At 50.3% G+C, this 13,600-nt stretch overlaps 1 protein-coding gene across 4 annotated transcripts in view; it reads left to right on the plus strand.

The window, feature by feature from the left end:
• TMCO4 (transmembrane and coiled-coil domains 4) overlaps window positions 1–12,946 on the plus strand; it is a 78,076-nt gene extending 65,130 nt beyond the window's left edge. For all 4 annotated transcript variants that reach the window (XM_080921993.1, XM_080921995.1, XM_080921996.1 and 1 more), the window contains 3 exons: window positions 6,515–6,632; window positions 7,878–7,995; window positions 11,960–12,946. In XM_080921993.1, coding sequence (XP_080778119.1) covers window positions 6,515–6,632; window positions 7,878–7,995; window positions 11,960–12,361 — 638 coding nt within the window. In that variant the 3' untranslated portion in view covers window positions 12,362–12,946. The remainder of the gene's footprint in view (window positions 1–6,514; window positions 6,633–7,877; window positions 7,996–11,959) is intronic.
• Window positions 12,947–13,600: the final 654 nt, after the last annotated feature.

The following is a 13,600-nucleotide window of genomic DNA, read 5'->3' on the forward strand; positions in this document are numbered from 1 at the left end:
CAGAGTCCTGTTAGATTTTTTTTTTTAATCACTGCCAGAGGCAGGAGCCAGTGCCATTTAAGGTGGACGTAGGGAACTATTAATGGCCTGGGTGTGAGGCGGTGATAAGAATCATTTTGCCAAGCTGGAGAGATGGCTCAGTGGTTAGAGCACTGACTGCTCTTCCAGAGATTCTGAGTTCAGTTCTCAGCAGCCACATGGTGGCTCACAACCATCTGTAATGGGATCCGATGCCCTCTACTGGTGTTCATGAAGACAGTGTACTTATACATAAAATAAATCAATCTTTTAAAAAAGAAAAAGAAACTGTAATCGGTCATGAGCCTCTTCTCTTTCTCTTTCTTGGCCCTATGTGTTCACACACTTATGTTCCACGTGTGTTTCAGACATGCCCTCAGCCTAGTCACCATGTGTCAGACTTCTTAGAATTTTCAGGCTGCCAGGGTGTCTCTTGCAACCAGCACACTGGAAGTAGCCATCTTTGTGAGTACCTGTGATCGTAATAACTCAATTTTGGAAGACATCGTAGTTCTCAAAACCTATTTGATTCAAAATTGTATCACATCACTAAGGGAGGTGAGATGGGTGGGAGGGAGATGAGATGTAGAAAGAGCCAAATCCTGCATGGTACTCGCTGTGTGACCCAGGACAGCGTTGGTAGGTGTCTGAGGCTGAGTGTCCCATGGTAGAACAGACGTGTTCTGCTCACCTACCAGGGCCACTTGGTCCTGAACTATTTCTAACGTAAGAGGTGGTAAATACATACATACATACATACATACATATATACATACATACATACATACATACACACATACATACATACATACATACGTAGAGACAGACACACACTTGGTATCCCAGCACTCAGGAGGATGAGGCAGGAGGATTATAAATTCAAGACCAGCCTGGACTTTATATATTGGGACTGTCTTACAGAAAAAGAAACTCATTTTTTAAGGATGTAGTAGGGCTAGTGAGACGTCGCAGTCAGGAAAGTACCTGTAGCTCGCATGGATCTGAGTTCAGACCCTTGTGAGACAGCCATGCACAGATGTGCGCATCTATGACCTAGGGACAGGAGGAAGACAGGTGGAGCCTCCAAGTTTGCTGACCAGTCAGTCCAGCCAATTAGCAAGCACCAGGCTCAGTAATAGATCCGATCTCCAAAGAGAAGGGAGACAGTGGTTGACAGACACCCAGCGTCAACCTCCGGTCTCCACACACATCACGTGCTCATACATGTACTACATGTGTGTACCGCACACACAGTTCTCCTAAAGAAAGAAAAGGGAACCAGGCATGGCAATGCAGGCCCTTATTCCCTGCCTTCTGCATTCCAAGCCAAGAAAACCAAGGAGGGGAATGGAGGGATGGCTCAGTGGTTAAAAGCATGTAGTGTCATTTTAGAGAATCCCATTTTAATTCCCAGGACCCATGTCTAACCTCTCAGACATGCGTGTAACTCCAGCTCCAGGACCCAACGCCTTCTGCCATCCCCTGGGCACTGTATTCTTGTACACATATACCTGGATGGACATAGGTATAATTTTAAAATAATAATAATAAAACAAAGTATTTTTTAAAGATGTGTTTGAACAGCCAATCCTAGAGTCCCTACAATCCCCCAGCTGGCTGAAGATTAGCATGACCATCACCAGATACCCCAGAAATACACAGTAGACCGTGGCTCAGACAGATGGCTCTTTCATCCCTATGATAACGCACAATCACATTTGATGGGATTTATTTCCTAGCCATGAAACCGTACCCACCAGTTGCTTGAACCAAGACAAACCTAGCGTCAGCCTGCCTGGGGGGCAGCCAGGAGAAGCCGGGTGGAACAGATTAATTTTGAGATTCCTGGGGTGCAGTAATGGCTGCCTTACTCTGTGTGGACATCAGAGAGCAGAACTGAAGGCTTAGTTATCCACTTGAAGAATTCATCCTAAATCCCAATCAGACAGCCAAAGAGGTTCCTGGGTGATTTCCAGCCAGTGTGAGCCTCCCCTAGGGGGCAGCCTCTGCAGTCAGGATGCCCCCAACCCGAACCCCAACTCCCCACCTTATTCTCCCAACTCATATCTCTCCCTTTATAGTTTTCTGCTTCCTTTACAGAGTACATGCGTGAGCATCCTTTCAGTGAACTTGGTTTGTGTTAGACACTGCTCCTAGCATCTCCCTCAAGGCCTTTCTTGCAGATCTGCTGCTGGCAGATGCTCTCCCCGCCCCCAATTCTCACCTTATCACTCTCCGCACACATGAGGAATGGAGGAGATCCAGCCACTTTGCAGGTACAGCTGAGAGAGTCTCATTACCGACGACGTGACAGGCATGCAGGAATGTGCTTGCACCTCTCTGGCTGTTTGGGCACACCTCAGAAGCTCTGTGCACACTGGCTTCCCTTTGACGAGGCCTGATATGGGGACACTAGGTCAGCTATGTTAGGGTCCAAGGGCGAAGCTAGGCCCCTGGGATATGTTCTTTAAATTTGAGTTTTAGAGTTTACACATACACCGTTTTTAGGGCTGTTTACTGAGAAGAGGATTCCTGTCTGGGTCCTGGATGGGTTTGGGAGAAACTGAAGCCATCTCTAGACTTCTGGGAGATAATGAAAATGCCCAGTGATGAAAATGTCAGCCAAGGAGTCCGGGGTGAGCCTCCAGAAACACCAGACAGACAGTCGACAGGAGTAAAGCTGATAGCAAAATGTTGTCAAAAGTAAAGAAAGAGTTCCGCGTGAATGATAGTCTCGAGGCTACGGAGCAAACACTTTATTTTTTTAAGAGTTCAGTCACTTACACAAGCCAGAAGAGGGTGCCAGATCCCTAGAGCTGGAGGTGTAGGTGATCGTGAATTGCCCAGCATGGGTGCTGGGACCTAAACCAGGGTCCTTGGCAAGGCCAGTAAGCACTCTTAACTACTGAGCCATCTTTCCAGTTGATAGAGTGCTTTTCTAGTATGCACAAAGCCCTGAGTTTCATCTCCAATGCTCATAAACTCAGAGTGGTGGAGACCCACACCTCTAAACCCAGTAGTGGGGAAGTAAAAGTAGGAAGGTCACAAGTTCAAGACCATCCTCAGCTAATCCTAAACCAACATGAGACCCTAGGATACATGTATCTCAGGATGGCAGAGAACTAGTAATACAGTCAACAATGACCTTTGTCTCGTTACTGTTTCATTGCTACAGGGAGATACCATGACCAAGACAAGTATTAAAGAAAGCCTTTAACTGGGGGCTTGCTTGCAGTTTCAGTGGGTTAGTCCATGATCAACATGGCAGGGAGCATGGTAGCAGGTAGGCATGGTGCTGAAGAAGTAGCTGACAACTACATCCTAATCTACAGGCAGAAGGCAGAGCAAGAGGGAGCCCAAAAGCCCACTCCAGTGACACACCCCCTCCAACAAAGCCACACCTCCTAATCCTTCCTAAACAGTCCATCAGTCAGAAACCAAATATTCCAGTATATGTGCCTATGAGTGCCATTCTCATTCAAACCATCACAGCCTTAAGCTTTTTATCCTCTTGCCTCTAGCTCTCAGATGCTGGGAGTGCAGACATCTACAACCGCACCCAACCCATGTGTGGATGGAACCCAGGGCTTCGTGCACTTTCCCAACTGAGCTGCCTCCCCAGTCTTGACTTCCATTCCAAATGGATCACCCCTGGACTAGAAAGAAACAGTGACAGAAAGTCCTGGGAGCAGGCGCAGAGGGCAAGGGCTTTGACTGACAAGCTTTCCTTTGCAACCAGAAGCAGGACTCCTCACTTCCAAAGTTACAGGATGGAGGACTGCCCACCCACCCCCCAGTAGAAGTAGAGTATAAATAAAACCTAAGTAGGCTTTCAGAATTGAGAAGCACAAAAGCCGCCTGCATCTGTGACTTTTGAACCTGAAGATAATCTTGCCCCTTTTACATAAGAGTATGAATATTTATAAGCTCATGGAGGCGGGGAAGGGAAGGCACGTGCTAGGCAAGTGTTCTATTGAGCTGCATCTTCAGCCCTGTGGGCCGGTGTTTAATGTCTCAAACTTTCACGGGAGGAAAGGCCAGGACCAAAAAATGACTTTTGGGAGACACTGTTCCCACAGCAAAAGAATGTTGGAGCCATTAAATGTTCATCTCTGGCATCTTTATAATTTTATACTTATTTAATGTGTGTGTGAGTATGTACGTATGCCTATATAACTGTTGTATGTGTATGTGTCTGTTGTATTTGTATATATCTGTTGTGTGTGTATGTATATATGTGTGTGTATGTATGCATTGACATGTGTCTGTTGTATGTGTATATGGTGTGTATATGTGTGTGTCTGCATAAGTATGTGTGTGTGTGTGTGTGCGTGTGCGCGCATGCGTGCACACACGCATACATGCATGCCTGGGTTCCCAAGTAGAGGGCAGAAGTCAACTTGAATTGGTCTCTCCTTCTACCATGTGGGTTCCTGGGATCATCGCAGGCATCTTTACCCACTGAGCCATCTCATTGACATGTGGGTTGATGTTAAGGTGATACATGATTGGACAGTGGAGAGGTAGGCAGGAAAAAGGTTAGGAAAACGGAAGAAGGGATTCCGGGAGGAATCAAGATGGAGCTGGAGAAAGAGGATCTAGATCCAGGTGGACTTAATTGGCGATAGGTAGATATGAATATTTTAAGGAATTCTATAGGTCTTTTTATCTCATATAGAAGGGCACTTTGTCTCTTTGACCACTGGATGTAATCTTATTGTGTAGAGGGTTTGTGGATTGAGAATTTAATATGTAAACCTGCTTGAAAAGCTACCAGGCTTTGGAGTCATGTTTGTGCTGGGCAGTGGAGTAAAGGAACACACCGGGGTGGTCATATCCACACGGGACAGAAGCCACAGGGCGGGCAGAGTGAACCACCTGGGAAGGGAACCTCATGGAGAATATGGCCTGCGGACCGTATGACAGAGTCTGTGCGCTCGGCTCCACACTAGAGCGGCATCCGCAGAGTAAGACCACGGGGGCCGATAAAAGGTTAAGTCACCAATTTATTACTTACTGTAACATTGACCCTCTGGCATCTCTCATCAGTTTTGAACATTCTGTACTGATTCCACATCCTGGGGGCCACTGGACACTGGAGATATAACCTTCTCTGGAAGAGCATTCAGTTCTCTAACCACTGAACCATCTCTCCAGCCTCTCAGAGAGTCTGAGGATCAGAATTTGAGAATGCTCAAAGTATTGTATTGTACATGGTATTGTAAACTCCAAGCAGCCTGGAACCTTTCACTCAGACTCTGGCATAAAAGCCAGAAGGGTTAGCAGAAGCATCTTAGTTAGAAGGATCCGGAGAGAGGAAGCTACCTGCCCAGTGTCACTCGGCAAGAGGTTGGCTGAGCTGGGCAAAGCTGCTCTCCTGGCACATTTCCAGAATGAATGTGAAGCGCCATAGATGGGAGTGGGGATGGGGTAGACCATCAGGAACTCCCACTGTGTGCTCCAACGGCTTTACACCCAGCCACACAGCTGTGACAGGCTCATGGAACCCTGGAGTTAGAGGAGGGGACAGATTAGTAAACGTGTGACAAAAAGGAAGCAGTAAAGGACCTGGCTGATGGTGGCACACACCTCTAATCCCAGCAAACCAGAGGCAGGGGTAGGCAGATCTGTGAGTTCAAGACCAGCCTGGTCTACACAATGAGTTCCAGGATAGTAAAGGCTACACAGAGAAACCCTGTCTTGAAAAAAGAAAAAGAAAAATAAATAAAGGAAGGAAGGAAGGAAGGAAGGAAGGAAGGAAGAAAGGAAGGAAGGAAGGAAAGAAAGAAAAGAGAAAGGGACAGTACCAGAGGGGGTGTGTACACTTTGCCAGAGTAGTTCTCAGAGAGTGACTTTCGTGTCTGTCTGCAGACTGCCAGTTTCTGGCATTCCTGAGCTCCAAGCAAGACTGACTATAGGACACAAACAAATAGTTCTAGTAGACCAGACCTATAATATTCTTGAATCATTGTGTCAGAGTGGCTGATAATTGCACCCCTACATCAAAACCTACCCCCATCTCTCCAGGCTGCCAAGTTCCCAGGAGCCTGCTCAAGGGTTCGATATCTCCCAATCGTTCTCCAGTGCTACAGGGCCCAGGGGTCTCTCTGAGGGGGAGCAGGTCATCCATGTTCCCAGTGGGTCTGAGCTTTTGGGTGATGGAAAGACACCTTGTTCCCTACTCGGGCTGTGCCACGTGCTGTCTAGGTTGCTATTTACCTTAACTGTCACAGTGCCACCTTGCAGGAATAGATCAGACATGTGAGGGTTGACTCGGGGCCTGGAACCCTGTGTCAGCTTCCATTTCTAGGGTGTGTGCACGTGTGTGTGTATGTGTGTGTGTGTGTGTGTGTGTGTGTGTGTGTGTGTGTGTGTGTTCACGTGCATGCCACCCCCTTCCTTTCCCCATCTCAATCCATCCACACCACCGCACCCCTTCCCATGAGGACTATGATGTTCAGAAACATTGACCAACCCTTCTGGGGTCTCTCACCAGATTGCCAAGGGATCATCGAGGATGTGGTCCTTCTGGGCGCACCAGTAGAAGGGGACCCCAAGCACTGGGAGCCGTTCCGGAACGTGGTGTCTGGGAGAATCATCAATGGCTACTGCAGGTCTGTGTGAACCCCGTGCCATGGGGGAGGTAACATTTCCTGAGCGCCTAGCATGCCCTTTTCCACCCTTTCTGAAAACAAGAAGCCTCTGTGCTGAAAGGTCCAAGAAGCTGGTCACAGGCATTTCAGCAGTGTGGCTAGGGCTGGAGGTTCAGATCTGAGAGTCGTCCCACCCTGCAGGAGGGAAGAGAGAGTCTTGTGGGATTCACACCTGAAGGAGGAAGCATGAGGTAGCACCTGAGACCGGAAAACAAAAGGGGTCTAGATGAGAACCCTTTGGGGCTAAGGCATGCCTGTGTATGGCATTGGCTGTCTGGGCTCCGTGTCTGGAGCGTGATTTCTGAGCAAGGGTGGGAAGACAGAAGCAACTGTCTTTGCAGAATCGGCATCCTGGGCAACAGGGATTCTGGCGAGTGGCAGGACCTGGGGGTCAGGGAGGGGATGGGAGAGCAGCCCTGTTTGGAGTCTGTGGAGCTGCCCTCCGAGTTGCACTCTGAGTTAAATCCCCAAGCTCCAAAAGAGCAGCGCCCAACCCCAAGACTGTCCTGTATTGGGGAGCCCACAGGCTGGTTAGCTGTAAAAACCCCAAACTGTGAATTCTCAACCACCACAGGTCCCAAAGGTTGTGGGTAAGGCACCCGCAGCAAACATATAGGATGGTCACCAAGTGACCTGGAGGTGGCTCCAAGCTCAATTAAAGAGAGATGACAGGTGACCTTTCTTTTGTTGAAGCAGGCTCTGGTATCGCTCAGGCTGGCTTTGAACTCTCTATACAGCCTAAGAGCCTCTGCTTCCGCCTCCCAGGCGTTCTGATGCAGACAGGCACCCACTGATTCTGGCTTATACAGTGCTAACAATCAGAAGCAGTGTTAGCACCCTGCGGGGCTGAGAGGGCAGAGCCAGAGTGCGAACCAGAGGCTCTGGGTGACAGCTGAAGGCGGAGTAAAGGGCCTGTGATGGATAAGCCCACAGGAAAAGAGCTAATGGCGAGATTCCCAAGTAAAGGGGTTCATATCTGGAGGGGAAGGGGGGAGGTACCAGCTGGAGGTCAGAGTCCCTCGGAGCATCTAGCAGACCACTCCTGTGCCCGCATGCCATTCTAGTACTTGGATGCTGAAGTGGAAGGACTGTGAGTTTGGGGCCAACCCAGTCTGGGTAGTAACTATACCCAGGTGGTCAGTTGTCCAGGAGTCAGAGGCCCAGCCTGCCCGGGCTCAGGCTGACCGCCCCTCTTCCTGCCTGCAGAGGAGACTGGCTGCTGAGCTTCGTCTACCGCACGTCTTCTGTGCAGCTCCGTGTCGCAGGCCTCCAGCCTGTGCTGCTCCAGGACCGGAGGATGGAGAACGTGGACCTGTCCTCAGTGGTGAGTATCGGTCTGTCCCATTGGTCTGTGTATGAGGGCCACTAAGTCACTCCAGCACTTGGAGATTCTACCTGCACAAACCTGCCTCTTGAGAGCTGGGCTCCATCCCAGCCCTTCCCTGACAACTCTAATCCTCAAGCTACCTCCAAACAGGAACTTCCCATTTACAGATGAGGAAATCAAAGCTTAGGAAAGAGATGGCTCAGGGGTTAAGGGCACTGGCTGATCTACCAGAGGTCCTGAATTCAAATCCCAGCAACCACATGGTGGCTCACAACCATCTGTAATTAGATCCGACGCCCTCTTCTGGGTGTGTCAGCAACAGTGTATTCATATACATAAAATAAATAAATAAATCTTTAAAAAGAAAAAAGAAAAAGAAAAACTTCCAAAACTTCCCATCTCCTAACAAGCAATTCGCGGGGGCTGAATCTAAACCCCTAGAATCCTCAAATTACCAACCCCCCTCCTCAACACCTTCACCCCAGATGACCAGTCAGAGCTGCTCCCCCTGTACATAACCAAAGCAAGCAGAGGGCTCAGGTGCAGGACATGGGCTAGACTCAAAGCGGTAGACCCTGGTACCGGCCAAGCAAGAAGGCGATCCAGCACTGAGCCCATTGTATGGGATGTTTACTGAAGATGCAAAGCTCAGGGCTCCTGAGTGCTCCCTACTATCAGTCCCTCCCTCTCCAACCAGGCCACCAACCCGCACTTCTCCACCTGGGGACTAGCTGCTCCCAGACCGCTCCCTCCTCCAACACCTTGGCTTTGGCTCAGCTTCACAGCTTTGCCTAATAATAGCTCTTTATCACATTAGGGGCCTCAGCGAAGCAGTGCTTCCCACTTCTGACTAATTAGAGGTAATTAGCATTGCCTTTGTGTCCCTGCCTTGCCTTGGCAGCTTGCTGGAAGAGGGGCTGGCAGGGCTCCCTCTGTAGGACTTACCTGGCAGCTCCATTTGCAGCCGGGACTACAGACCTGTCCGTCCGTCTGTCCGTCCGTCCTCCCTGTGGCATGTCTGTAGACCATGTCTGAGATGGATAAAGGGACCCTGGCTAGGATGCCTGTTTGCCCGTCAGCCTGTCCCGCTCTAGGCTACAGGAGATGGAGGATTTTTACCACTGCAGGGCTCACTGGGCGAAGCTGTCCAGGATGCGTTGGTCCAGGACTAACCTCTCCACTTTCCAGAGGAGATACCTGATGTCTAGGATCTAACAAAGGAACTGCCACAGAGTACACAGTCTGTCATAGCACCAGCAGTGACAATAGCCACCCTGTGTCAGGTGACCCTACGAAAGTCCCAGGAAGACAATACTGATCCAGATGTGGAAACTGAGGCTGGAGTGACAGATGTGAGCTTCTTAGTGACTTTCCAGTCTTTGACAGAAATACCTTAAGTAAAAATTTATTTGCTCTCTGGGTTTAGCCAGGTTCCAGCCTGCCAGGGCGGGAAAGGCCCAACAGGAAGCAGTTCACGGAGGGATGAACTGAAATCAAAGGTGAGGGAGGAACCAGGGGCTGGGTGCCACATTAAAAGCCTACTTCTTGTGACCTACTCCACCAACAGTGGCCCTACCACAGGTTCTACAACCTCCCAATACCATCAGCTGGAGAATAAATGGTCAAGAACCTGAACCTAAGGGGACATTGTAGATTCAAGCCAGAAACCCAGGGCCTGGGCCCTCAGCCACGAATTTGTCTGTGTGCCTAACTCTCCGGAGAGAACCTGGTCAGCAATCTGCAGTCTGGCCAAGCACGCCTGTACCCACATGGTCTCCTGCCCATGCCAGCCCACATGGTGCTGGGGTTATTGTCACTTTCATTGGACAGAAATGTGGCACTGGGAAACCCAGAGCCTAGTGGGCATAGGAAAGGTCCTCAGGACAGACCGGAGGGGAGGTGGCAGCCAGGCCAGGTCTCTTGCAAGGCAGGAAAGGGGACGTTGGGGCCCATTCCTGTCCACATAGACCCAGTGACTGGAGTTCATAATCTAACAAGCCTTTGCTGGCTGACAGTTTGTGCTGGGAGCTGCCTGGTGTGTCCTGAGGCTTTACCCAGCATCACTCATGAAAGATGGCTGCTTTACATTAGTGATGCCTGACTGTACCGGGCAGTGGGCAAAGGACCAGCAACAATGACTCCATCATGGGTCTTTATGGAGCAGCAGCTGTCGGACTGTGCATGGCCGAGACCTGAACCCACCTGTGATGGAAGCCAGAGCTGTGTTCTACAAGTGTGAGGGCCACCTGGGGTCAGCTGCAACAATGACACTGACCCCGCCCTTCCCCATGGATCCAGAATGCCAGGGAAGCAGCTCCTATTTCTCCATAGAGAACCGGTTAGTGTTTGTCCCTGCGGATCTGAAGTTTCTGTCGGCTGGAATTCAAATGTGATAACTAGAGCTTAAGCAGCCATGTTGGACTCTCAAATAGAATAGCCCAGCTAACTCCCCATCTTCATCTCCCCTCTGAGGCAAACGCAGGTAAAAGAACCTGCTAAGGAGCAGTCACAATGCGCTGGGATTCCCGTGTTCCTCTCCGATCCCCTTGAGAGAATACGCATTTTAAGGGGATGAGAGGGGAGATCTTGGCTCAGACTGCAAAGCACTTTTCACAAAAGCATGAGGGTCTGAGTTCAGGTCCCCAGAACCCAGGTGAAAAACATTCAGATATGGCAGTACTGGGGGAGGGGTGTGCAGAGGCAGGAGGATTCCTGGAGTTTGCTGGCCAGTCAGTCTAGCCAAATACATATGCTCCAGGGTTAGTGAGAGACCCAGTCTCAAAAAAATTAAAGATGGACGGCTCTAGAGATGGCTCAGTGGTTAAGAGCACTGGCTGCTCTTCCAGAGGTCCTGAGTTCAATTCCCAGCAACCACATGGTGGCTCACCGCCATCTGTAATGGGATCTGATGCCCTCCTCTGGCGTGCAGGCACACATTCAATATGCAGAACACTGAAAACATAGGAAACAAACAAACCAACAATGGAGGATGATTGATTAAGGTAGACACCTGATCTTTGATCTGCACACATACATGCACGTGCGCGAGCACGCACACACACACACACACACACACACATGCACACAGGGAGAGAGTTAAGAAAAGACACTGGTAGTCTTACACAAGAACTCCAAAAGCATCAGGAAACACCACCGGTCCCACCCCATCTCAACCCATCTGGGACTGCTATGAACCAATACCTGGGGTCAGATTATGTACCCATGAACAGAACATTATTTGGCTTGTAACAGTGACAACTGACATCCAAGGCCATGGCACTGGTCTAGTGACAGCTCCTGGCTGTACAGTCTCATGGCGGCAAGGCAAACTGGCTTCATAACCAATCTGCCCTCAGGGCGACAGCTCCGTCCAAGCTTGAGGCAGAACACCTGCTCTGACCATCTGCCCAGGGCCTCTCCTGTCAACACTGTGGTTTGGGGAGTTACACAATGGGGCTGGGAGGAGGCAAGTGGGGGAGCTCTGAGGAGGGGGTTGGGAGAGGTGAAGGGGTGATGGGCTTTCAGTGAGTCGTGAAGAAACAGAACCTTACTGGCTGTGACAAAGCTTTATTCCCAACTTGGGATTTTCCCTGGGGAAACCCTCCCAGATACCCTCTGGGAAAGCCACTCCTAATGTTGGTGACAGAAAGGATCCCCAAGGTCCCGTGGCTCAGAGGAAACACTGAGCCCTTCCCCTGCCTGCTACTCAAGATGGGCCTTTGTGTTCCAGGGGCCCCACACATTTGGAGAAGTTTTCTTTAACTTTCCCTCCCTTGGATGCTACAGCTGCCCACCCCTGTGTCCCCACTCCAGTGCACTCTGGACTTAAGAGCCAATAACTGGGATCCTTGATGCTGAGTGACTGGCTGAGGGTGGGACTTAGCTCGGATCCAAGGGAACAGGTGGTCTCTGCCCATCTACCCACCTACCCACATGGTCTTGATTCACCATCTCCCTGCAGGTCAATGGCCACTTGGACTATGCCAAGCAAATGGATGTCATCCTGAAGGCTGTAGGTATCCGCACCAAGCCTGGCTGGAGTGAGAAGGGACTCCCACTGGCCCCTGGCGGCCTGCCCCAAGAAGAGGCTCTCCAGACAGCCACAGTCTCCACAGATGAGATAATCCACCAGGATGGACAAAGCCATGGACCTGCCCCAGGAGACAGTCTCAAAAGCGCCATAGCTTCTAGTACCAGCCAAGCCCAGGTGCCAACAGGGCTGGACCAATCCACAGAGAACTCGCTTCCTACCGCTGCTCCTGCAGAGGAACACGTGATCTGCAGCCATGGCGTGGGTCCCAACCCACTGGGCTGCCCTGACTGCACCCATGGGACCCAGGAGTCCTGCGCAGAACAGGACTGACCCTGCAGGCATCTGGACTACCTCTCCAGTCTTCTTATACAACTTTCTCTAACCCCTGCAGCTTCCCCGAGAGCTCTGGAGGTGGGGAATTTCCCCCAAGTGCCTTCCTTAAACAGATAGGGGCTAGAAGGGAGAGGTGAGGGGGAAACATTTGCTTTCTGAGGAAACACTGGCAGTATGACCTCCCAGGTCAACCCAGCTCCAAACCAGTATAGGCTCCTGCCCTGCAGGTCCCATCCAGAGTCCCAAAAGTCACTGTGGGACTGGAGGGTCTCCGTGCTCCCTTTTCTCCAACCTCGGCGGACCCAAGTGTCTTCCAGATCTTATATCTACTCTTCAGGGCTGCCCACTTTTCCCAGGCTTCCCCAGTGGGGCGTTTTCAGGCGCCAAGGAGACCCTCTGCTCTTGGAAGGAGCAGCTCTGTCCAGGACATTTCTGTGAGCTGGGTGCACTGTACAATTGTAGGAGTGACAGACATAGATGGGATGTATGTGGCCACCCTCCCTGAGCTTGTGAAACACAGTGACCCTGGATCGAATTGTAGTGAAAGGAATAAAGGCAGAATTCACAATCAGCATCTCGAGAACTGGGCCTTGGTACATGTGGATTACATGAGGAGGGACGAATAAACACCTTATCACACCCTCAGGGTTCTTCTCTTAACCTCCATAACTTCACTGTATGCCCGGGAAACTGGGTCTTGGTATAATTAGGAAACCCACTAAAGGCCACACAGATGATCAAAGATGGAATCGCTATTTAAGTCTAGCCTTGGAACTTCTCACCTGAGCTCTAAGGCCTTGTGTCTGCATCCTCTCTGTTCCTCCCAACTCCTCTAGGTGACAGGGACAGAAGTGGCCTGCCCCTTCACTCCCCTGTTGTGCATGTAAGACCTATAGAAGGCTGTGGGTGTCACAGTATCAAAAACTTGATGTCCCTCCACCCTGTGTCACATATCCACTTTACAAACATCTACCCAGCTAACTTCATGCTGCCTTTGGTACAAACTGCTGTGTCCTCATGATACTGAGTCACTGTAGGGGGTGTGGAAGGGGAGGGTGTCACAGAACATGCTAGGCACAGAGTCAGATCAGAGCCCAGGACACTTGTGGGGGTGGGGAAGACCTTTACACAGTTGTTTTCCAAGCACCCCGGGCTTCAATAGGATACAGTCCAGCACACATCCACTTCCTTCAGCTTGTGTTTATTGAGTCCCCTGGGCAAGCCTAGTGGCAGAGA

Source organism: Micromys minutus (genome assembly GCF_963924665.1).
Source record: "Micromys minutus genome assembly, chromosome: 9".
Taxonomy (NCBI): domain Eukaryota; kingdom Metazoa; phylum Chordata; class Mammalia; order Rodentia; family Muridae; genus Micromys; species Micromys minutus.